This window comes from Protomyctophum parallelum (genome assembly GCF_964188405.1).
Source record: "Protomyctophum parallelum genome assembly, chromosome: 8".
NCBI lineage: Eukaryota > Metazoa > Chordata > Actinopteri > Myctophiformes > Myctophidae > Protomyctophum > Protomyctophum parallelum.
This window is the reverse complement of record NC_139703.1, coordinates 11338258-11363292: the sequence shown is the minus strand read 5'-3', so window position 1 is coordinate 11363292 and position 25035 is coordinate 11338258. Positions and strand designations below refer to the sequence as shown.

Below are 25035 nucleotides of genomic sequence, written 5' to 3'. Positions count from 1 at the left end.
AATTTGAAAGCACTATAGTTCTAAAACTATGAAACATTTCAAAGATTCCTTTTCAGGCAAAAACATGTCCAAACATGTCCACCATAAGATGAACCTATAGCCTTTAGAATTTCAGAGTACTCCGGCAATGAAATTGGACTCTCCGAGCTGATGACCATTGGACCACCACAACATTGATTGATTGATTGATTGATTGATTGATTCATTCATTCATTGAGGACTCTATTTAAAATAAATTCAAAAGGATAAAAGCACAAAAAAGTCTGAAGGCTTGTCTCCATTGTTATCCTTTATTCTGTAAAAAACAGTTTTGTGTCCAAGGCTCACTCACCAATGGATAGGCCTACATCCAAACTCAAGGCACACCTGTATTCATAGCAAAAAACATTTTCACAATTTGTAAAAAGTAATAAAACAAGATATTTTCAAAATGTTCACCTAATGTTATGTTTATAGGGGTGTAGACTTTGCCTCTCTATATTGATGCAATACGTTTGTGACCTTGTAAATCTGCTATTTGAAATTCATTTTCTTTTTTCCCCCTTCTTTTTTGTTTTACACCATTTGGTTTAATGAACTTTAGTGGATCCAGAGGCAAAGTATTCGGTGGTCCTTGGCATGTCAAAGTTGGGAAACCCCTGTGCAAACCCCATGCAACTCCTTGGGTCCAAATGGTTGCAAGGAGTTAACGCTAAAACCATCTTGACCCTTTGGTGTGGTTTGGGGCCATTGAATTCCATGCGTTGAATCACTAGGGTCAACGTGGGTCAACGTGCAACAAGACATATCACACCGCAGGGACAACGCTAAAACCGTCTTGACCCTTTGGTGTGGTTAGGGCTTAAGACAGTGGTTAAAATAATAATGTTGTTGGCGGTCAGATGATGATGTTTCTACTCCAAGTCCACAACCTTCTCTGCTTCTGTTGTTTCTGGATGAACTGCTGCTGCAGCCTCCTGTGTGGAGTCCTGTAGGAACGACATAGTTAGTTAGTTAGTTTATTTCAGTTTATTTCTCATTTTGAGCCATAATGTCTATAAAGACGACGTGCGTGCGTGCACGCAGGGATTTTGGCCGTTTTTATGTGGACGCTAGGATAGTAAACGCTGGATTAACGCCAATTAATCAAATCTCGTTATCTTGGGCGTGGCAATCAAAACAGTTATTCACTGAACCATTCTCACATGTCGTAGGAATGTGTGAACCAAAGGAGAAGATCCCAGCTCCATCACACAAAAAAAATATTTAATGTGACAGAGGGGTCAAAGTTGAACGAAAGTCGCAGTTACACTATATGGTTGAAATATAGGTCAACAATACAATTGACGCTAGTTTTGTGCATTCATTTATTTTTTAATGTGTGGCCCCCAGACCCCCAACGAATGACCAGAACTATTTAATATTCACCAAAATCCGACCAGAACGTCCACCATGGGACTCAGGCAATCAATTAATACCTTTGCAACCACTATATTAATGGCAAGTATTTCCTACAGCTTTAAAGGACAACTTTAGTTTTTTTCAACCAAGGTTCATGTTCTATTTCGTCCCTGCTGACCGCCAGAGGCGGTGCTTTAAGCACTGAATACGTCCCTTCGCGCATGCGCAGTCGAGTATTTTATACCAACAATGTCGGTTGACCCCGTGATGACCCGGAGTCGTCTATAACTTCCGGCAGTCATCCGGGGCTCAGTCCCTAATTTCTTCTCGCTTGCGCAAGTCGTACATAGCACAGAGTTCTACAGCAGAATTAAACTGCACGATAACAGAACTATTGCTTTGCTACTACTAAGTCGCCGGTAGTCCCGCGACCATTGTTGGTCGGAGCTGTGACGCGTGCGTTCGCCCTCCAGGGACTGCGACTTAATATTACTATTATTGTATCGTTTTCGAGTGGAGCTGGGCTTCACATCGTCTTCTTTCCCCGTGGGAACAAGGTAAGCAGACAACCCCTGTTCGCATAGGCTGCGTGCGCGCTGCTTCCCTGCAACACACACGGTTGCGTGCAGCGTGCTACAAACGGCGACCTGAGCGTCCCGTTTTAGCACCCGTCAAAGTTGAACGGATAGCTCGTTCTCTTTGACAGCTTACGCTGTCTCGTTTTCCCACGAAGGCTGCGCCGCAGTGCTGGTGACGGCAAGCGTTAGCACTACCCGCTCCCAGCACGTGAGTCGACGCTAGTATTATTTGTTTACTACTTACCTATACTACTTATACTTATACTACTTATACTTATAAGTGTACTTATCTACTGCTATATTACTCTGCCTCTCTGAGCGAGTCTTTGCTGGCACTGGCCAGCTATATAGCACCGCCGCGTGCTACAAACGGCGACCTGAGCGTCCCGTTTAGCACCCGTCAAAGTTGAACGGATAGCTCGTTCTCTTTGACAGCTTACGCTGTCTTGTTTTCCCACGAAGGCTGCGCCGCAGTGCTGGTGACGGCAAGCGTTAGCGCTACCCGCTCCCAGCATGTGAGTCGACGCTATTATTATTTGCTTACTACTTATACTTATACTACTTATACTTATACTACTTATAAGTGTACTTATTTACTGCTATATTACTCTGCCTCTCTGAATGAGTCTTTGCTGGCACTGGCCAGCTATATAGCACCACCGCGAGGTTACGTCAGTAACCCCGGTTATATGAATTGGCTTGACTGATTTAGTCACTTGTTCTCAAATAGTGTACTTTAATTTCGGCACAGAGCCATTGCCACTTTATAGGTTGGTTTTTCTGAAATTATATATATATAACTATATCATTATATATATATCATATATACTGGTCTCTGCTAGAGCACCCCTTACCTGGCATAGGCGGCGTGCGCGCCACCTCCCTCCAGCTAAGCGGCCTTTAGCAGCTACAGTAGCCTCTACTGGCACAGGCAGCGTCCGCGCTCCCTTCCTACCAGTTTACGGCTCCACCCCTAGCGACCACTAGCGTCCGCGCTCTGGGCTACATCTGCGGGTTTCCAATGGACGAACCCCGCCACCACCTGTGCACCTCCTGCCAGGCTCCTCTGCGGCCAGAGGATGGGCATGACCTCTGCCCTGAGTGCCTTGGCCCCCAACATCTGAGGGAGGCACTCGGTGACAACCCATGTCACGTGGACGCAGGAGCGTCCAATCTCTCTCGCCGGTAATGAAGGCTAACAAAACCCTCCCCGGACAGAAGGTACGTTATCGTTTAAAGCGCGCTATCCCCGCTAAACAGACGTTCATATGATATCATATACTTATCATGGCATAACCTCCTGTGTGTGGGTAAAGGCTGCGTTCGCGCCGCCTCCCTGCTCTGCATACGAGGTCTGTTCGACTGTGAACGCTAGCGCTTATTATAAGCGACTATAAGACTTGCCGAAGGATAAGAACACTGTCATATTACCTTCGTTTGTTAAACACGCTACTTTTTAAGCTTTGTTTAGCCCCTGCTGGTGATGGCAAGAGCCTTGCTGGCCAAAGCAGCATTCAAGCTTAACTGCTTTTGCGAATAGCTGTATTGTTGTTGTTATTATCAGCCCGGTACAGGAGCAGCTTCCTGCGTCCTCCCAGGGTATTGATGTTGCTACCAGTATAGTTTGTAGCAAAATAGTACTAACAGCTACTGGTGTACATAGCCTGTCTGGTTGTTAACCCAGCTGGCCCCCAGTAGTGGGCCTAGCTGAAGCTGCTACCAGTATGTCTGGAGCTCAAAGCTCCATTAACAGTTTTTTGCATATACAGTGGGTGCAACCTGGTTTGTTCCCACAGGTCGGATTAGTGCCCCTGGGTACCTGTAGGTCCTATTAGCCCAGCTGGTCCCCAGCACAGAGTATCTGGCGCTGCTGACAGCGTAGCTCACAGCTGCTACCAGTAGCTTAAAGTTAAAGCTGTGTATGAACAGGCTATAGCTTGTCTTGTTTTTTAGTAGCCTAGCTGGTCTCCAGCATAGCTCTCTAACTGGCGCTGCTACCTGTAGTTGTAGCCCAAGCGCTTATTATACTATTGAAGATAAAAAGCTATCTGTATATAGCTTGCCTTACTGTTTGTTGGCCCAGCTGGTACAGGGCAGGCAGCGTATGCGCTCCGCTCCTCCAGCATACGGCCAGCTTGATGTTACTTACTACTAATCGTTTGTTAGCTCAAGCATTTATTAACAGCTATTGGTGTATAGCTTGTTATGTTCATTAGCTGCAGCTGATACAGGCAGCGTACGCGCTCCCTTCCTTCAGCAGGTGGCCCCTATCGGTGGAGCTATCGGTTGTAGCCTTTTCTCCAAAACTAGCTTGTGTCGGTTTATTTAACCGAACCTGGCTGGGGTAGGCAGCGGTAGCGCTCCCTCCTCCCAGCATGAATGCGTAGTAGTGCACACGTGACTAGTGTATTGGAAGTGTCTTTTGTTTCGCTCTGGACTAGCAAACATAAATAATAATGCACTGGAGTTTGGATAAGCGTCATAGTGCCGTGATAAACGGTCACATAGGAAACACTACAGCTGCTACATAGCAGCGTCCAAACCTTGACTGAAGACTTTATTATCATAAATTATAAGTAAGCCTCCGCCGGGGGTACAGGTAGCGTAAAGCTCCCCTCCCCCACCGCGACCATGCAGGTCGCAAAGTCTATCTAACAGCAACGTTTGTGTGCTGTTTCTATGATGCACTTTACATCTGGTTGAATCTCAAAGTGCTGCAATGAGCATTTGCATAAACGTAAATGCATACTCGCATGCTGCGGCAGGTATAGCAGCATTCAGTTTTTCGATTAAGTCATTATATGCCGATCTAAGTTAAAGCCTCTGCTGGCACAGGCAGCGTACGCGCCCCCTCCCTGCAGCATATGGCCAACACCTAGCAAACCAGTAGCGTCCGCGCCCTGGGCTAGTTGGGACTGGTGTGCACCGGCCGGTCCAAAGGAACCGGTGCCACCACAACGGAGAGCACCCACTTTCGTACCTCGAAAGCCTCTGCTGGTACAGACAGCGTATGCGCTCCCTCAAGCATATGGCCAACACCTAGCAACCAGTAGCGTCCGCGCCCTGGGCTAGTTGGGACTTGTGTGCACCGGCCGGTCCAGAGTAACCGGTGCCACCACAATGGAGAGCTCCCACTTTTGTACCTCGTGTGAAGCTCTCCTTCAGCCGTGAGCCGACCTTGGTCCTGCCCCGTGTGCCAGGAGGAAAAGGTCTGACCGCTGACTACAGCAGATCCGAGAGGGCTCAGCTATCTGCAGAGTTGGCCCGCATGAGGGCCATGCTCACTTCAGATAACACCTAGGCACCTCGGAGGGTGCCGAAGCGCCTACCTCTCCGATGCCACAACTGACTCGAGGTTGATGTGCTCTCCCCGACAGCTTAAGCTACGCACTTCCATGACTATGAGGAAGATGCAGAAGGCGGTGCCTCCCAGGCATCAGAGCCGGCCTCCCACTTCTCAGCTCATGCGCATAGCCGTGGAACGCATACTAAAGCAGGCAGTCGGCTCCTCCAAGCGCCTTCTTCTTGCTGTCTTCGCCGTCCCCCACGCCTGTACCTGAGACAGCTACAGGCCTGCCGGGCGAACGATCAGGGCCCTCTCCCATCTCTATACCGATGGTGAAATCCTGGCAGCCCTGCCCTGATTGGGAAAAGTGTCCTGAGACAACCCGTTGCGACGTGACACCTTAATAGATTTGAACGCACAAGGCGATAAGGGCTGGCCTGGGTTACATGCCAGCCACCAAGCCTGTCATTGCATCCCTCATTGTGTTCCCCAACGAGGCCCGGCGGCAGAACGCTAGGTGACCTCGACCCCAGTGCAGGAGCACAGACAACCTGCTCACTGGGGCCTCCCGTTCACACTTAATAGTGGCAACGTTAATACTGGCTCAGTCACCTTTGGTGTGTCACTGGAGGCATTGGCGTCATGTCCTCAGAGCGTGGGCAGCTGATGTCCATCGTATCTCTAGCCCGTCGCCAAGTCGGGTTTTCACAGTCAAGCTTGACTGATGAGCCTAGGCCAACTCTCCGTAGTCTCCCTGAGGAGCCAGGAGCACTAGGTGGTTCAGCCGGGCGAGAATCGCCGGAGCGAACCATCCAGGGGGGGAAGACCAGGCTGCAGCTTGCAGGCCTACGACACATCCCGCCTCCCAAAGGGCCGAGCTCCAACATTGATGAAATCATCTTGACTGCCCTCGGAGCTCGCGTATCACCGCCGGCCCACACTAGAGGCCAGCGTGTTCCCTGGCGTCCCACGCAGGGACCTGACTGTGACTGTGACTTTCCGGGCTGTGCAGTGCCTTCTGACGCCAGCCCCCCATATCCGGCGGGTCAAAATGGCCATTATCAGCAACATGACGAGAGCCCTACTATCAGACCAGGAGTGATGTGTCCTCCTGCCCAAGGGCGCAACAGAGGCTGTATATCCTCAGTCACACTAAGGGAAGTCCGATCTACATACTTCCTCGTGACGCAAGACAGACGGGTGTCGACATGTCTTGAATCTGATGGGACCCAACAGGGTTATGAAGTTTATGCCAGTCTACTGGGCCGAACACGGCAATGTGCTGGAGCGGCAAGTGGTGCGCTCCGCTCTATAGCACACATTCTCATACTCATGGGACCTTAACCGGGTACTGGACGCCCTGTGCGGGCCTACCTTCGAACCCTTGGCACAGGCAGAGCTGAAGTGGGTGTCATGCAAGACAGCCCTTCTCCTGGCCATTACATCGGCAAAGCGCGTCAGTGAACTGCACGCTCTGTCAGTCAGCGAATCATGTCTGAGGTGGAACGCAGACGGCTCGGGGGTCACGCTGTGGCCAAACATAGCATTCCTCCCGAAGGTGCTGTCGCAGGCTCACCTCAACCGGCCTATCAGGCTGGCTCGATTCAACCCCCCACCTGGGGAGCTGACAGACAAACTGGAGCTGTTGTGCCCAGTCCGGGCCCTGAGAGCCTACATTGAAGCTACTGCACGCATCAGGCGAGCAGAGCAGCTGTTCTTTTGCCATAGTGGTGTGAACAAAGGCGGCGCTCCCTCCAAGCAGCGCCTGTCCCACTGGATTGTAGACACAATCAGCCACGCCTATGAGGCAAGTAACCTCCCCGTACCATCAGGGGTACGGTGCCACTCTACAAGGAGCATTTCCACATCATGGGCTGCCATGAGAGGGGTGCCCTTGGAGGACATTTGTGCCGCCGCCTCATGGGCTTCGGCAGGCACTTTCTCAAGGTACTACAGGGTGAATGTTGCCACTCCCCACCCAGTGGACGTGGCCCTCTTCCCCGAATCCTCCGGTTCTACCCTTTGAGGTCTGTAATCAGGATTCCTCGTGACTTGGCTGGTATAAGTCATTCAGTGCTTAAAGCACCGCCTCTGGCGGTCAGCAGGGACGAAATAGAACGATAGTTACGTATGTAACTACGGTTCTATGAGTCCTGAATGACCGCCAGAGGCACTCTTGTCACTCAGAATCCTCGTGTTCTCGCGAGAAGATTCTGTAGGGACTGAGCCCCGGATGACTGCCGGAAGTTATAGACGACTCCGGGTCATCACGGGGTCAACCGACATTGTTGGTATAAAATACTCGACTGCGCATGCGCGAAGGGACGTATTCAGTGCTTAAAGCACCGCCTCTGGCGGTCATTCAGGACTCATAGAACCGTAGTTACATACGTAACTATCGTTTTAGGTTGTTATTAGAGAAACTAAAATATGAGTGTTATTTCTTTTTCATTTGCTGCTTTCTTTTGTTTTAGGGATTTTAGCTCTTTTTGAAAGGGGGGCGGGGGCATTCGAGCATGGGGCTAAATATGTATTTTTTGACAAATTGTTATGGCGATTTCTTTTTTTATTATTTACAATAGTCCTAATAAACCCCAGGAAATTACATCTGACCACAGAAGATCACAGGATCTACTGAATGTGAAGGTAGCCTACTGTGGGAAGGCTTATACTGTGTGTATAGGCTCAATATGTCAGTTTGTCACATTCAATAGATCCTGTGATCTTTTGTGGCCAGATGTAATTTATTGGTGTCTAGTAGGACTATAGTAAATAATAAAAATAAATCGCCATAAAAAATTGTAAAGAAATACATATTTAGCCCCATGCTCGAATGCCCCCGCCCCCCTGTCAAAAACGGCGAAAATCCCTAAAACGAAAGAAAGCAGCAAATGAAAGAAAATTAACATTCACCTTTTAGTTTCTCTAATAACAACCTAAAACATGAACCTTGGTTGAAAAAAACTAAACTAAAGTGTATGTATGAGTAGGCCTATAGCATGCAGTATAGAGAGTTTGCACTACAGTAGTGTATGTACAGTATGAGTAGGCCTATAGCATGCAGAATAGAGAGTTTGGTGTGACCTCGAATGGCTCGTTGAAGGCAGTCTGTCCTCTGTACAGAGGGTTAGGGAAGGTGACCAGTGCTGGAGCATCAGTCTGTCTGGAGGCGGCGTTCTCCTCCTCATTCTGTCACACACACACACACACACACACACACACACACACACACACACACACACACACACACACGCACACACGCACACACACGCACACACATAGGCAGACAGACAGAGAAACAGGACAGGTCGGTCAAATAAAACAGGTAGAGACAAAAAGTTAAACAGAAACTCAAAGGTGCCCTTGAGCAAGCACTTAGTGGCATTCCACTCATTATATTATATTAACTAGAATTTTGCGGGCCTTCGGCCCACACAGAATTTTGCGGGCCTTCGGCCCACTCATCCTATAGCCACGTGTCGCACTGTGTGTGTGTGTGTGTGTGTGTGGGTGTGTGTTTGTGCATGCATGTCATTGTCTTACTATGAAGTAGTGGAACCTGAAGGCATGTCTTTTGTGTTTGTAGACGTAGTAACTCAGACCAGCCACTAGGAGCAGAATCATCATCAACACGACAACCCATGCGACGCCGCTGGAGTGGGCGGGGCCTCTGGAGGCGTGGGGAGAAATCTGTAGACAACAGGAAAGATGTACGAATGTGCACGGGCGCACGCACACAGAAATACAGTGTAACCTATTGACATATGCCTGCATACTGAAATCACTAGAGCTTTTAGATAACCCTAACCCTACAGTATAAACACAGTTGTGGTCAAAAGGTATCCTTCCTCCAAGTAGTACTGCTTGTCAAAATGTGAATTGCAGACTTGAAAAGAAAAGAATCCAAGGCACTCCGTCTTTGGTGAAAAATGTAATAATTTATTTGAAGATGAGCAAGGCAAATAAATAACAGGACCAACGCGTTTCGACCAAAAAGTCTATCTGTTGTGGTCAGTTGTGGTCAATTAATATTTTCTTGGTGAGAGAATGAAGTTCAATGAAGATGAGAAGATGAGAATGAAGATACGAATTATTGAACAGATGATATAAATAATAACCTCATGTCTAACCAATGCTATGTCTAACCAAAGGATGCCTCCCAATATTTAATGGACTGAAATGAAATGGAAAGAAAGTAATGAAATGAAAAAAGGAAAGAAATAAAGGGAAGTGGAAAGGGTCCAGTTTCCTCTTTAAAGTATATAGGGCTTTAGTGTTGAGAGAGAAGTGCACATCTACTGTGGGTAGTTTGGTTGTATGGACTCACCGGCAGGGGCGGGGCTGTGAGGGGAGCCTGGATGACGTGAATGATCCCATTGGTGGCAGGGATGTCCCAGTCTACAAAGGACCTCTGATTCACCAGCTTACAGCTCTGACAGCATGCACCCACACGTTGCGTTAAAGAGAAAGAAAACTCCATTGAATTTAACATAACATGGAAACATTGCCTTTGGCACACTGGTATCCAGTATACAAACAATGAAAACACTACTAATACATAGAATACAGAAATGCAATTATGCACAATATACAATACACTCCCATAACAGCAACAGTGATCATGGGCTTTAGGGATTGAGTGGTAGGGTTATTTAAAATGTTCTCGTTTAAAATATCCACTGCAAATGGCACAAACATGCAACCATTCTTTTTTTGTTTTGTTTTTTTTGTTAAGCTGATGGTAACAGCTCGAATGAAGTTTGAAGATGGTACAGTAGGTGGAGTCATATTGTAGACCTGAATTGCATTTTTGGTTATGGGCCTATATATAGGCTATATGTTCTGAACGTTTGTATAGGCTATATGTTCTGAACGTTTGTATAGGCTATGTTCTGAACGTTTGTATAGGCTATATGTTCTGAACGTTTGTATAGGCTATGTTCTGAACGTTTGTATAGGCTATATGTTCTGAACGTTTGTATAGGCTATATGTTCTGAACGTTTGTATAGGCTATGTTCTGAACGTTTGTATAGGCTATGTTCTGAACGTTTGTATAGGCTATGTTCTGAAGTTGCAGTCGTTTTTTTCTCCACTCCAATGATCTTACTAGCCTGATTGAACACCTGGGTGAGTTGGTTCCTACATGTATGTCTAACTGAGAGATTCCCACCCGGGAGACAATGTTAAAAGTGAGAACACTCTCAGTGAGTGACCTGTAGACAATATGGTCAGGGTGTGTTTACTAGCATTACATCTTCTCAGTTCTGCCTGGCCTTTATATGCTATCTGCATTGGTCTGAAAGGTGAATTTGTCGTCTATAGTTCCAACTTCCCAGATATTTTAATTACTTTAAATATGATAACCAGCCTAAAGATGGACCCTAGCTGTGCCCTTTGCTCGCTGCCGCCCAAACACAGCTCCTTGGTCTTAGTGACATTAAAGGTCATCATCGATGTGCTGGGAGTAGGAGGGGCTGGAAACAAGGCCATGTCATCAGCATACTTTATGAAAGAAAACTATTTTCTTTGTTGTTGTATATGGAGGACAAGAGAAGAGATAAAACACTCATTGGGGTCTCTCTCTCTCTCTCTCTCTCTCGCCTCTTTTCTTAAATTTACTTAAATTAAATTAAAATACTCTGCCATAAGTAAAAGAGCTGTATTCAAAATGTTACATGACTAAAGTTCATAGTATTAACAACGTACGTACAGTAGCATTTGGCAACATTTTTCAGAAATAGAAGATAACTTGTGTGTCCGTGCGTGCGTGCGTGCGTGCGTGCGTGTGTGCGTGTACCTCATTCATGTGTATCGTGAGGTTGAAGCCCAGTCGAGAGGAGATCACTGCCTCGTGTGTCAGTCCCTGGTACAGTACTCTGCTCTGATTGGCTGAGAAGTGGTACTCCAGATCTCTTTCTGTCAGAGTCTAAATAATGTCAACACATTATTATCATGATATTATATTAGTAACCTGGTTGGGAGTGATATTAAATTATATTCTATATCTCTACTACGTTGTCCTTATACTAGACATGCAACGGTCAACTCTGGAAGCTACAGCCGCCTTGAATGTTATCAACCGATAATCACCAGTAGGTTACTGAATGTTATCAACCGATAATCACCAGTAGGTTACTGAATGTTATCAACCGATAATCACCAGTAGGTTACTGAATGTTATCAACCGATAATCACCAGTAGGTTACTGAATGTTATCAACCGATAATCACCAGTAGGTTACTGAATGTTATCAACCGATAATCACCAGTAGGTTACTGAAAGTTATCAACCGATAATCACCAGTAGGTTACTGAATGTTATCAACCGATAATCACCAGTAGGTTACTTGTCACTCGAATGCAATCGAGCCAGCAGGCTCGCTTGGAGCTGCGATTAGGAAACACAGAAGTGAAATTACTTGCGGCCGAAGCGAAAACATTGTGAAATGGTGGTGACCGGTTAAGACTGATATAACTGATATAAGACTGATATGAGGTTAGGGGACTTGCATGGCCATATAAGATAGTTTGTGGGATAGTTGTCGCGAGACTACAGTAGGCTATTCCTGAGGAAGAATTTCAGTCATCATATTGTACCTGGTTGAGAATGAAGCCCTCGTTATGAGGAACAAACAGAGTGACAGCAGAGTTGTTCATGGACAGGAAGTTCACCAGCTCACGTCCTGCCTCTGAAGACGCACTGTAGTCCAACAGCAGCTACACGGTGGACAGACAGACAGACAGACAGATAGATGTGGTGTTCTCAGTACAGCAATCTGACATCATAGCTGATCATAGACTCATTTTAACCCCCCACTGCACGCACGCACGCACGCACACAGTCACCTTGTAGAAGACAGAGAAGGTTGGGGTCGTAGCCAGAACACTGCTCAGGTCACCATTACAGAAGCCTCCATCCCCCACATAACCCTGGGGACACACACATGATACATCTGCACGCACGCACGCACGCACGCACACACAACATTTTAGTCGACTATTTAAAATGTCATAAGATTTTAGTCGACTAAATCTACAAAAATGTTGATGTCAAAATCAAAAATCAGCCTGATGGCTGACACTTGTTTTGATCTGCTATTTTCAGCATGACGTGTCTTTTAGTTCTACTGGATCTCTTCTCTACTAGTCCCTCCCGAACATCTCTATAGACAGATTGATACTAGGTACAGTATCTGTCATGTGGTATAGACAGGGTGATACTAGGTACAGTATCTGTCATGTGGTATAGACAGGGTGATACTAGGTACAGTATCTGTCATGTGGTATAGACAGGGTGATACTATAGGTACAGTATCTGTCATGTGGTATAGACAGGGTGATACTATAGGTACAGTATCTGTCATGTGGTATAGACAGGGTGATACTATAGGTACAGTATCTGTCATGTGGTATAGACAGGGTGATACTATAGGTACAGTATCTGTCATGTGGTATAGACAGGGTGATACTAGGTACAGTATCTGTCATGTGGTATAGACAGGGTGATACTAGGTACAGTATCTGTCATGTGGTATAGACAGGGTGATACTAGGTACAGTATCTGTCATGTGGTATAGACAGGGTGATACTATAGGTACAGTACCTGTCATGTGGTATAGACAGGGTGATACTAGGTACAGTATCTGTCATGTGGTATAGACAGGGTGATACTAGGTACAGTACCTGTCATGTGGTATAGACAGGGTGATACTAGGTACAGTATCTGTCATGTGGTATAGACAGGGTGATACTATAGGTACAGTATCTGTCATGTGGTATAGACAGGGTGATACTAGGTACAGTATCTGTCATGTGGTATAGACAGGGTGATACTAGGTACAGTATCTGTCATGTGGTATAGACAGGGTGATACTAGGTACAGTACCTGTCATGTGGTATAGACAGGGTGATACTAGGTACAGTATCTGTCATGTGGTATAGACAGGGTGATACTAGGTACAGTACCTGTCATGTGGTATAGACAGGGTGATACTAGGTACAGTATCTGTCATGTGGTATAGACAGGGTGATACTAGGTACAGTATCTGTCATGTGGTATAGACAGGGTGATACTATAGGTACAGTATCTGTCATGTGGTATAGACAGGGTGATACTATAGGTACAGTATCTGTCATGTGGTATAGACAGGGTGATACTAGGTACAGTATCTGTCATGTGGTATAGACAGGGTGATACTAGGTACAGTATCTGTCATGTGGTATAGACAGGGTGATACTATAGGTACAGTATCTGTCATGTGGTATAGACAGGGTGATACTAGGTACAGTACCTGTCATGTGGTATAGACAGGGTGATACTAGGTACAGTATCTGTCATGTGGTATAGACAGGGTGATACTAGGTACAGTATCTGTCATGTGGTGTAGACAGGGTGATACTATAGGTACAGTATCTGTCATGTGGTATAGACAGGGTGATACTAGGTACAGTATCTGTCATGTGGTGTAGACAGGGTGATACTAGGTACAGTATCTGTCATGTGGTATAGACAGGGTGATACTATAGGTACAGTATCTGTCATGTGGTATAGACAGGGTGATACTATAGGTACAGTATCTGTCATGTGGTATAGACAGGGTGATACTATAGGTACAGTATCTGTCATGTGGTATAGACAGGGTGATACTAGGTACAGTATCTGTCATGTGGTATAGACAGGGTGATACTAGGTACAGTATCTGTCATGTGGTGTAGACAGGGTGATACTAGGTACAGTATCTGTCATGTGGTATAGACAGGGTGATACTATAGGTACAGTATCTGTCATGTGGTATAGACAGGGTGATACTATAGGTACAGTATCTGTCATGTGGTATAGACAGGGTGATACTAGGTACAGTATCTGTCATGTGGTGTAGACAGGGTGATACTATAGGTACAGTACCTGTCATGTGGTATAGACAGGGTGATACTAGGTACAGTATCTGTCATGTGGTATAGACAGGGTGATACTAGGTACAGTACCTGTCATGTGGTATAGACAGGGTGATACTAGGTACAGTATCTGTCATGTGGTATAGACAGGGTGATACTATAGGTACAGTATCTGTCATGTGGTATAGACAGGGTGATACTATAGGTACAGTATCTGTCATGTGGTATAGACAGGGTGATACTAGGTACAGTATCTGTCATGTGGTATAGACAGGGTGATACTAGGTACAGTATCTGTCATGTGGTATAGACAGGGTGATACTAGGTACATTATCTGTCATGTGGTATAGACAGGGTGATACTAGGTACAGTACCTGTCATGTGGTATAGACAGGGTGATACTAGGTACAGTATCTGTCATGTGGTATAGACAGGGTGATACTAGGTACAGTATCTGTCATGTGGTATAGACAGGGTGATACTAGGTACAGTATCTGTCATGTGGTATAGACAGGGTGATACTAGGTACAGTACCTGTCATGTGGTATAGACAGGGTGATACTAGGTACAGTATCTGTCATGTGGTATAGACAGGGTGATACTATAGGTACAGTATCTGTCATGTGGTATAGACAGGGTGATACTAGGTACAGTATCTGTCATGTGGTATAGACAGGGTGATACTAGGTACAGTATCTGTCATGTGGTATAGACAGGGTGATACTATAGGTACAGTATCTGTCATGTGGTATAGACAGGGTGATACTAGGTACAGTATCTGTCATGTGGTATAGACAGGGTGATACTAGGTACAGTATCTGTCATGTGGTATAGACAGGGTGATACTAGGTACAGTATCTGTCATGTGGTATAGACAGGGTGATACTAGGTACAGTACCTGTCATGTGGTATAGACAGGGTGATACTATAGGTACAGTATCTGTCATGTGGTATAGACAGGGTGATACTAGGTACAGTATCTGTCATGTGGTATAGACAGGGTGATACTAGGTACAGTACCTGTCATGCGGTAGCAGTATGCGTCGTATTCGCTGCTCTGGTTGACGGGCTCCTTGTACAGGACCACTCCTATGTGGCCGCCCCCACACTTGGCTGAGGGGAAGCGGGTTGGGTATCCTGTTTGGCCCCCATCCAGCCACCCAGCTGAACAAATGTGGAGTCCCAGCTATACGCACGCACGCACGCACGCACGCACGCACACACACACACACACACACACACACACACACACACACACACACACACACACACACACACACACACACACACACACACACACACACACACACACACACACACACACACACAGTGTGTTTGAATTTGGTTATGATGACATGACATATTATTGTGTTAATCTTGTCAGATAGTTGAACCACGTTTATTTTAAAACACATTGACTGCCAGAATTTTCATGGAAAAACATGATTAGGTTCTTCATTACACCGAAAATAAAAAGCCTACAGAGTGGGACACCGGAAGCAGGGAACTGTTGGAGGAAATGTAACAATGCAATGGCTGACCACTTTCACGTATTCTGGGACTGCCCAAAAATACAACAATTCTGGCTAGAAATAGTATCAGACATTAACGCAATAATGGGTTTTGAGATTGAATTTGAATTTACAAGTGTCTATCTGTGTAACATACCAGAGGACCTTAATACCCCAGACAAATTTTCTTCTTAAAATACTGCTAGTGGCAGCAAAAAAAGCAATAACCAAGAAGTGGCTGGATAAAAGCCCACCTAAGAAAGGAGAGTGGACAGCCATTGTACGAAACATATATACGAAATGGAGAAACTTACTTTCGCCGTTAGGATAAGCACAGAAAAGTTTTACAGATACTGGCTGAAATGGATATTATTACATGGGAATAGATATTTTGTAAAGACTTTATTTATTGTTTTATTCTACAGATGTGTGATTATCATGGACCCTATACTTGGAAACGAACAAACTAAGACATTCTGAAACTACTCAAAGGGGTTTCCCTTACTCTCCTGGAACTGTAAGACCCGTTAGACTGTGAAAGTTAATAACAAGAAATGTAACAAATGACTTGTAACAATTACGATACGTACTGTGATGCCCTACATGACCCACCTGTTTACTGAAAAATCAAAATAAGAACAAAGTTTCAAAAAAAGAAAAAAATGTAATGTAACAAATTTGAAACGCAATGTCGATGTCTTTTTTATTTTCATTTTATGTTTTTTTCTTTTTTGTATGTTTGTGGTGTTATTGTGAGTACTGTATGTTTTCTGTCTTTCTGTCTTGAAAAATCAATAAAAATTTAAGTAAAAAAAAAACAAACACATTGACTGCCATGGACGTATCTACGTCATCTCTGTATTTTCAGTGATACGCTAGAGGGCGCTCTTCGCCGAGAAAAAAACAAAAAAGGTCCAGCCAGTCCACTCCAACACTATGGATTCATACAAATGCTTCTATCTCATTGATTAATCGAACCGATGCCGATTAATCTAAAAACAGTATATTGTACCTGCTGTGCGTCTCCCAGTTGTTTGAAGGTAGCCAGCGAGGCTTCCTCTGCTCTGCAGCTCTGCTCCGCCTCACTGAAGTTCATCTTATATTTACCCAGAGGAGATCGAAGCAGGAACACTCCAGCCTTGTTCCCTATGACACGCAAACACGCAAAGACACACACATGCGCACACGCACACATTTTAACAATGCACAACATAAAGGAGAGCATATAAGGACACAAATATTAAAGGTACGTACAGTTAAGGTTACATTAACAAAATCATGATACAATAAGCACGTCACTCACAGTACTCAGGGTATAAGTATAAGTAAGCAGCATCTCTTTCACCATAGTAAATGCTGCAGTCATGGTCTGGAGAGTGCACTTTTTTACAGATAGGTAAAAGGGCAGGGGATTGAGCCCCCTTTGATGTCTCTGTAAGTATGTGCCTGCATCTCTAATACAGACACTTCTGTGGTCATCAGGACGCACGCACGCACGCACGCACACACACACACACACACACACGCACACACACACACACACACACACACACACACACACACACACACACACACACACACACACACACACACACACACACACACACACACACACACACACACACACACACACACACACACACACACACACACACACACACACACACACACACACACACACAGTGATATGGACGTGATATACCATGGTGATGCAGGTCTTTGCAGTTGGCTTTTGGGTCACAGCCTCCGTTGCCTTCTAGACAGCGGTCAACAGGGGGCACCACCTTCTCCAGACACTGGACTCCATTACCTACGTACCCCGGCAAACACTCACACTGACGCTCATTCTGATTGGTCAGGAGACAGACAGACAGACAACCCCTACTTTAAAGCGTGCAGTAAAAACATATCAGATACCTGATGAAGGTCGTTTAGATCTAATAAAACTACTACTCTATAAGTGAAAGACAGTGTGCGGGACCCTTTTCTTCTCATTGTTGTAATTATGAAACAGGATCACTCACTGGGCCTGTGAACGTGCAGGTGGCAAAATCACTGCAGCCTCCATTCTCCTCCTCTATGCACCTGACGGAAAGAAAGAAAGAAAGAAAGAAAGAAAGGAAGGTTGAGTGGGTGGGTATGCAGACAGACAGACAGACAGACAGACAGACAGACAGACAGACAGACAGACAGACAGACAGACAGACAGACAGACAGACAGACAGACAGACAGACAGACAGACAGACAGACAGACAGACAGACAGACAGACAGACAGACAGACAGACAGACAGACAGACAGACAGACAGACAGACAGACAGACAGACGATCCCACCTGTTGATTGGTTGGCAGGAGACTCCGTCGCCTTGGTAATCAGTCTGACAGGTGCAGTTAACCACCAGCCCGGTTTGGTTACAGTCAGCGTTGTCATGACAACCACCGTTATACTCTGCACACAGGTCTGGTGCTATTGGTTCAAAATATACAATAATAATGATTAATAATTAACTTTTATGACTTAAAAAAAAATATATCTCAACAAATAAAAAAGAAAGAAAAGAAAAAGACCAATACATCAAAAGTAATCAACAAACAAGGCCTATACTATAAAAAACAGGTCAACCATTTTGTGGAGGTCACAGCCTGAAAAGTTTGAGAACCACTGACCTATGGATGGATATGGCAAGGAACGCTTGTGAACCCACGTGATCGGTGTGGCCAATGTCAGGCTTGTGTATGTGATCAGATTAGATTACCCACGTGGCATTGGGCTGCAGTAGGTTCTATAGGCTAGTGTACAGTATGTGATCAGATTACCCACGTGGCATTAGGCTGCAGTAGGTTCTATAGGCTAGTGTACAGTATGTGATCAGATTACCCACGTGGCATTGGGCTGCAGTAGGTTATATAGGCTAGTGTACAGTATGTGATCAGATTACCCACGTGGCATTGGGCTGCAGTAGGTTCTATAGGCTAGTGTACAGTATGTGATCAGATTACCCACGTGGCATTGGGCTGCAGTAGGTTCTATAGGCTAGTGTACAGTATGTGATCAGATTACCCACGTGGCATTGGGCTGCAGTCGGTTCTATAGGCTAGTGTACAGTATGTGATCAGATTACCCACGTGGCATTGGGCTGCAGTAGGTTCTATAGGCTAGTGTACAGTATGTGGTCAGATTACCCACGTGGCATTGGGCTGCAGTCGGTTCCATTGCCTTCATACTGCTCTTTGCATTGACAGCCCACTCCTCCTGGCACACACACTGCATCCACATGACACTGCTTACACTCCTCTGGTAACTCATCTGGTGATGATATTACATACACACATGCACGCAAAAAACAAGAAGAAATTGGATTAAACAGGCAAAAAGAATAACTCAACTAACAGCTACAGTATTTCTGCTATTTTTGAAAAATGTGGACAAACCTTGGCAAATCCCCTCTTATGTCCCTGGCACAAAGCCTTTTCAAATGGGGGTCTGCGGTCAAATACACATCAATGTGGGGGTCCTTGACACTTCTGTCTGTCTGACAGACAGACAGACAGACAGACAGACAGACTCACCTAGCTTGACGTCACAGCGCTCTCCTGTCCAGTCGGTCCTACAGACACAACGACCAGAGCCATCGACGCCATCGTTACACCAACCACCTGATGTACAGTTACATGCTGCACGCACACGCACACACACACACACACGCACCCACACACACACACACACACACGCACACGCACACGCACCCGCACACACACACACACACACACACACACACACACACACACACACACACACACACACACACACACACACACACACACACACACACACACACACACACACACACACTGTTTACTGTGTACTATACAATGTAGTAGCTGTGTAGTGCGTGCTAGAGAAGGTAGTACTGGACTATAGCAAAGGGGCCTACAAACTTCAAAAGAGTACAACTGACGTCCAACCTTTTTTTCCGTCTGGTTTTAAAGTATTCAGTGATTTAACTTAATTCTTTTTTCTCTTTTCTTTTTTTGATGATGATTTCGGGTGTGCCAGTACAGTACAGTGACAGTACAGTACAATGCAGTAAAGGGTATGGTAGAGGGACCCCCACATGGTACCTCTGTCATTTCTCTACCGTTTCGGACTCTGCGCGGCTCGCTGGAACCAGGCTGGCACCCTGGGTGCGTTCCTGTGGGTCTCCCCCCCCCCACACACACACACAGGGACCCCCACACGGAGTTGCAACACTCACTTCACACAGGTGTGATTTTGATAATCCTATATCAACCTCGCGTCACCAGGCTTTCCACCTCGGAGGAAAGCCTGGTCTGTGTTACAAAATTGCAGTGTGAATCGATCGGTCTGGAGCGGATGATATCGTTACATCATGTTGTTGTTTTGTAGTCATCAGGTAGGAAGAATCATCCGGAACTTCCTTTTCCTTCAAACCAGAAGAATAGCAATGAAAGCTCTCGTAGCCAGTTTGTATTGTTTGAGGGAAAAGGAAGTTTCGGATGATTGTTGACTACAAAACAATACTACAACATAACGTAGCGATATCATCTGCTCATATCGATATCATATGCTGCCCAGGCTACCCTACTATAGAGTGTGCTGACCATATAAGGAGTTCCTCCCTGTCCACAGTTAACCCCTGGGGTCAAGAACCTTAAGTTTTTGGCTAGGGTTAGCCAGCCTTCATCCAATCAGGATGAGAGGGGCCTTCCTCCAATCATGATCGAGTGGGATGGGCAGGCTTTGGTGCACGTGCTGTTGGCCTGTTGCTTGTCCCCCCACTGTAGAGCATGTGTTACCGGGGCGGACCAGGGTTTTTTCAAAATCACTGAATCAGTGTGTACCTGTGCAGTTGGCTCCATAGTGAACAGGTTTGATACAGTATCAGTGTGTGTACCTGTGCAGTTGGCTCCATAGTGAACAGGTTTGATACAGTATCAGTGTGTACCTGTGCAGTTGGCTCCATAGTGAACAGGTTTGATACAGTATCAGTGTGTACCTGTGCAGTTGGCTCCATAGTGAACAGGTTTGATACAGTATCAGTGTGTACCTGTGCAGTTGGCTCCATAGTGAACAGGTTTGATACAGTATCAATGTGTATACCTGTGCAGTTGGCTCCATAGTGAACAGGTTTGATACAGTATCAGTGTGTACCTGTGCAGTTGGCTCCATAGTGAACAGGTTTGATACAGTATCAGTGTGTACCTGTGCAGTTGGCTCCATAGTGAACAGGTTTGATACAGTATCAGTGTGTGTACCTGTGCAGTTGGCTCCATAGTGAACAGGTTTGATACAGTATCAGTGTGTACCTGCGCAGTTGGCTCCATAGTGAACAGGTTTGATACAGTATCAGTGTGTACCTGTGCAGTTGGCTCCATAGTGAACAGGTTTGATACAGTATCAGTGTGTACCTGTGCAGTTGGCTCCATAGTGAACAGGTGTGATACAGTATCAGTGTGTACCTGTGCAGTTGGCTCCATAGTGAACAGGTTTGATACAGTATCAGTGTGTACCTGTGCAGTTGGCTCCATAGTGAACAGGTTTGATACAGTATCAGTGTGTACCTGTGCAGTTGGCTCCATAGTGAACAGGTTTGATACAGTATCCGTGTGTGTACCTGTGCAGTTGGCTCCATAGTGAACAGGTTTGATACAGTATCAATGTGTATACCTGTGCAGTTGGCTCCATAGTGAACAGGTTTGATACAGTATCAATGTGTATACCTGTGCAGTTGGCTCCATAGTGAACAGGTTTGATACAGTATCAGTGTGTATACCTGTGCAGTTGGCTCCATAGTGAACAGGTTTGATACAGTATCAGTGTGTACCTGTGCAGTTGGCTCCATAGTGAACAGGTTTGATACAGTATCAGTGTGTACCTGTGCAGTTGGCTCCATAGTGAACAGGTTTGATACAGTATCAGTGTGTATAGTGTAGTGTGTACCTGTGCAGTTGGCTCCATAGTGAACAGGTTTGATACAGTATCAGTGTGTATACCTGTGCAGTTGGCTCCATAGTGTCCAGCCTGGCAGAGTTCACAAGCTGTTCCTCTGAAGCCTTGGTGACACGTGCATATCCCTGTGCCAATCATCCCATCAACACAGTCCCCATGATCACCACACGGAGCCTCCAACCCACCAGGACACACTGGAACACACCAACAAGCGTCGCACACACGCACACACGCACCATGACATTTTTGGGGAAAAAGCCCAGTGAAAATTCCTCAGTCAAATTTGTACTTGAGTTAAAGTACTTGCATTGCTTTATTAACCCTTAAACCCCAGGGGGGTCCAGGGGGGTAAATCAAAAACATCGCAGTTGGAACCGGAGACCAATTGGGTCTCCATTGACCCGCTGAGAGCTGTTCATTAGGTGGACAGCCAGTGCCCCCGCCGGCGGGGGCAAAAATCTGAATTTTTGAATTTGTGAAAATAGCAATTTACAAGCTTACAATATAATCTGCCGCGGCATGACACATTGTGCTGTGAGCTTACGTGGATAATAATGTACCTTTGTACATTTCAAATACACAAGTACACATACTTCATTATACTCTCTACCACTGCCTGTGTATTTTGTACTGACCTTGACAATGAGGCCCGAAGTGGTTTTTGCAGCACTGGGACATCCAGTCAGTCGTCTATAGAACAGAACAGAACAGAACAGAACAGAACAGAACAGAACAGAACAGAACAGAACAGAACAGAACAGAACAGAACAGAACAGAACAGAACAGAACAGAACAGAACAGAGCAGAGCAGAACAGCAGAGCAGAGCAGAGCAGAACAGAACAGAACAGAACAGAACAGAGCAGAGCAGAGCAGAACAGAACAGAACAGAGCAGAGCAGAGCAGAGCAGAACAGAACAGAACAGAACAGAACAGAACAGAACAGAACAGAACAGAACAGAATATTTTATGTTTACTTTAACATTTAAAAGCAACAACAACAAAAACAATAAAATCACAGGAAAGCAGAAAAGCTTGTTTCCACTAGTGCTCCATTAAAACACCAGACTCAAACAGACTAGTCACTAGGCCGAAACACAACTGGACAGCCAGGGAACAAAATGTGTAACCGTGAAACCGTGAAAACACCAAAAATACAGTGAGATACACTAGACGACGAGGACAAAGTCTTTCTACAGGTAGGCTACATAAGTGCTGGTATAAAGGGAATTGATGCATGGTAAAAAAATTATTTAAGATTAGCTTTAAACTTTAAATGTATATTCAGTGATTTCACTTAATTCAAATATCACTTATTTTTTTGTTTTGTTGTGATAATCCTCTCTACTATAGAGTGTGCTGACCATATAAGGAGTTCCTCCCTGTCCCCAGTTAACACCTGGGGGTCAAAAAACCTTAGGTTTCGTTTTTGGCTCTCTATCCTGATTGGATGAAAGGCTTAGGTCCCAGCCAAAAACGAAACCTAAGGTTTTTTGAGTGAAATCACTGAATATACCTTTAACCAGGGAATTCCAGGATATCAGATGTGCAAGCTCATATAGTAAAACGCACCTGACACTCTCTGTTACAGCCCTTCCTCGGGCCGAAGCCCCCGCCCGTGTGGAAGAAGTCGTCGGTGCTCAGGCCGTAGGACCAGCGTTTGCTGGTGAAGTAGAAGGGCCTCATGGGGCTGTAGCGACACGGCTGGATGCTGCCCTGAGGTGACATGTGTAACATGTGACATGTTAAAGTACCAAAAGTAGAAAGTACTCTTTATGAAGAATTTCAAATTTCATGTTTTCAAATACATACTGTATACGTGGATCTGCTGTTACACAGTGGGGTCAGGGTACAAGACCCACAACGGCCCTGCAAAAACAAATCAAATAATAGTATTGTATTCATTCATCTATTTTCATTATTACAACTAGAAACAATATTATAACATTAATAATATGACAACAAATATCATGGTATTTTTTTCATCATCATCAACATCATTTCGGTAAGAAATTAAACTACATTACGTTAGCTCCAATGAAGCAAACCAGAACACAATCGATTGATTTATCACAAAAATATACATGCTCTGAACAGAACAGAACAGAACAGAACAGAACAGAACAGAACAGAACAGAACAGAACAGAACAGAACAGAACAGAACAGAACAGAACAGAACAGAACAGAACAGAACAGAACAGAACAGAACAGAAACAATAAAATCACAGGAAAGCAGAAAAGCTTGTTTCCACTAGTGCTCCATTAAAACACCAGACTCGACAGACTAGTCACTAGGCCGATACAAAGAAACACAACCGGACAGCCAGGGAACAAAATGTGTAGTACGTAACTTTGCCCTGCATATGAATAAAATATTATGCTCTATACATGCTCTGAAAGTTGTTTCAGGTTGGTGAGCCGTGGTCACTTCAAAGATGTTCAAGTGGGCCCTGATCCATAAAGGTTCTGTCATTCTAATAATAGTACCATAAAGGTTCTGTTCTTCAGTCCGTCGCAGCGCGCTCCCAGGTCTGGCGGCTCCAGTAATTGGTCAATTCCATAGGCCACGCCCCCTGCAAACACCATCATGCGCTCCACGACTGTCGCACTGTTGTCATTTAACAACATATTACCCTGACAGACACACACACACACACACACACACACACACACACACACACACACACTTACACTTTACCACTGTGCAATCCGAGCAATAGATGTTGTTTACATTCATATAAAATGTATTTATACAGTATGTCCTGTCGTGCGTGCATGTTTCTGCGTCTGCACGTGTGTATGTGTGTGTGTGTGTGTGTGTGTGTGTGTGTGTGTGTGTGTGTGTGTGAGTGTGTGTGTGTGAGTGCATGTGTATGTGTATTACCGGCAGTGTCTTATCACAGCTGTGGGTGATAACCGATCCATGCATGGTTTTTGGTCCTCGCATTCTGGAAAGATTCGACAACTACGCACGCACGCACGCACGCACGCACGCACGCACGCACGCACGCACGCACGCACGCACACACACACACACACACACACACACACACACACACACACACACACACACACACAGAGATACACAAATGAATAGCTTAAAATAAACTTTTTCCCTTCCTAGAAATAGTAAAGTCAAAAGTACAATAATGTCTTTGTAATGTAGTGGAGTGAAAGTTTGTATCCAAACCCACAAATACTCAAGTAAAATGAAGATATAAATATATACTTAAAAACATATAATACTAATAAGTAAGTAAGTAAGTAAGTAAGTGCCGTTATGCCGTATAATAGGCCTTGACATGAAAAGTGTTGAAAACTTCTGCTATACCGCATTGAACTTTACCTCTACGTTGCGTACGATGTGAGCCTTGACCGTGTTGGCCAGCAGGTGGCGGTGTTGTGGGTGGAACA

General features: G+C 45.3%; 1 protein-coding gene across 1 annotated transcript in view; it reads right to left on the bottom strand.

The window, feature by feature from the left end:
• Window positions 1-271: 271 nt before the first annotated feature.
• The window catches only part of stab1 (stabilin 1), a 61711-nt gene continuing 36947 nt past the window's right edge, over window positions 272-25035 (bottom strand). Inside the window, exons 51-71 of the mRNA XM_083770422.1 lie at window positions 24968-25035; window positions 24506-24586; window positions 24109-24255; window positions 23433-23489; window positions 23193-23336; window positions 22258-22312; window positions 21667-21816; window positions 19222-19326; window positions 18839-18958; window positions 17986-18118; window positions 17675-17735; window positions 17353-17497; window positions 16663-16796; window positions 15160-15325; window positions 12091-12197; window positions 11842-11961; window positions 11043-11171; window positions 9572-9676; window positions 8788-8934; window positions 8329-8433; window positions 272-968 (exon numbers count right to left, since the gene is read on the bottom strand). The exon at window positions 24968-25035 is cut by the window's right edge and continues 109 nt beyond it. Of these exons, the coding sequence (XP_083626548.1) occupies window positions 894-968; window positions 8329-8433; window positions 8788-8934; window positions 9572-9676; window positions 11043-11171; window positions 11842-11961; window positions 12091-12197; window positions 15160-15325; window positions 16663-16796; window positions 17353-17497; window positions 17675-17735; window positions 17986-18118; window positions 18839-18958; window positions 19222-19326; window positions 21667-21816; window positions 22258-22312; window positions 23193-23336; window positions 23433-23489; window positions 24109-24255; window positions 24506-24586; window positions 24968-25035 (2354 nt within the window). The 3' untranslated portion in view covers window positions 272-893. The remainder of the gene's footprint in view (window positions 969-8328; window positions 8434-8787; window positions 8935-9571; window positions 9677-11042; window positions 11172-11841; window positions 11962-12090; window positions 12198-15159; window positions 15326-16662; window positions 16797-17352; window positions 17498-17674; window positions 17736-17985; window positions 18119-18838; window positions 18959-19221; window positions 19327-21666; window positions 21817-22257; window positions 22313-23192; window positions 23337-23432; window positions 23490-24108; window positions 24256-24505; window positions 24587-24967) is intronic.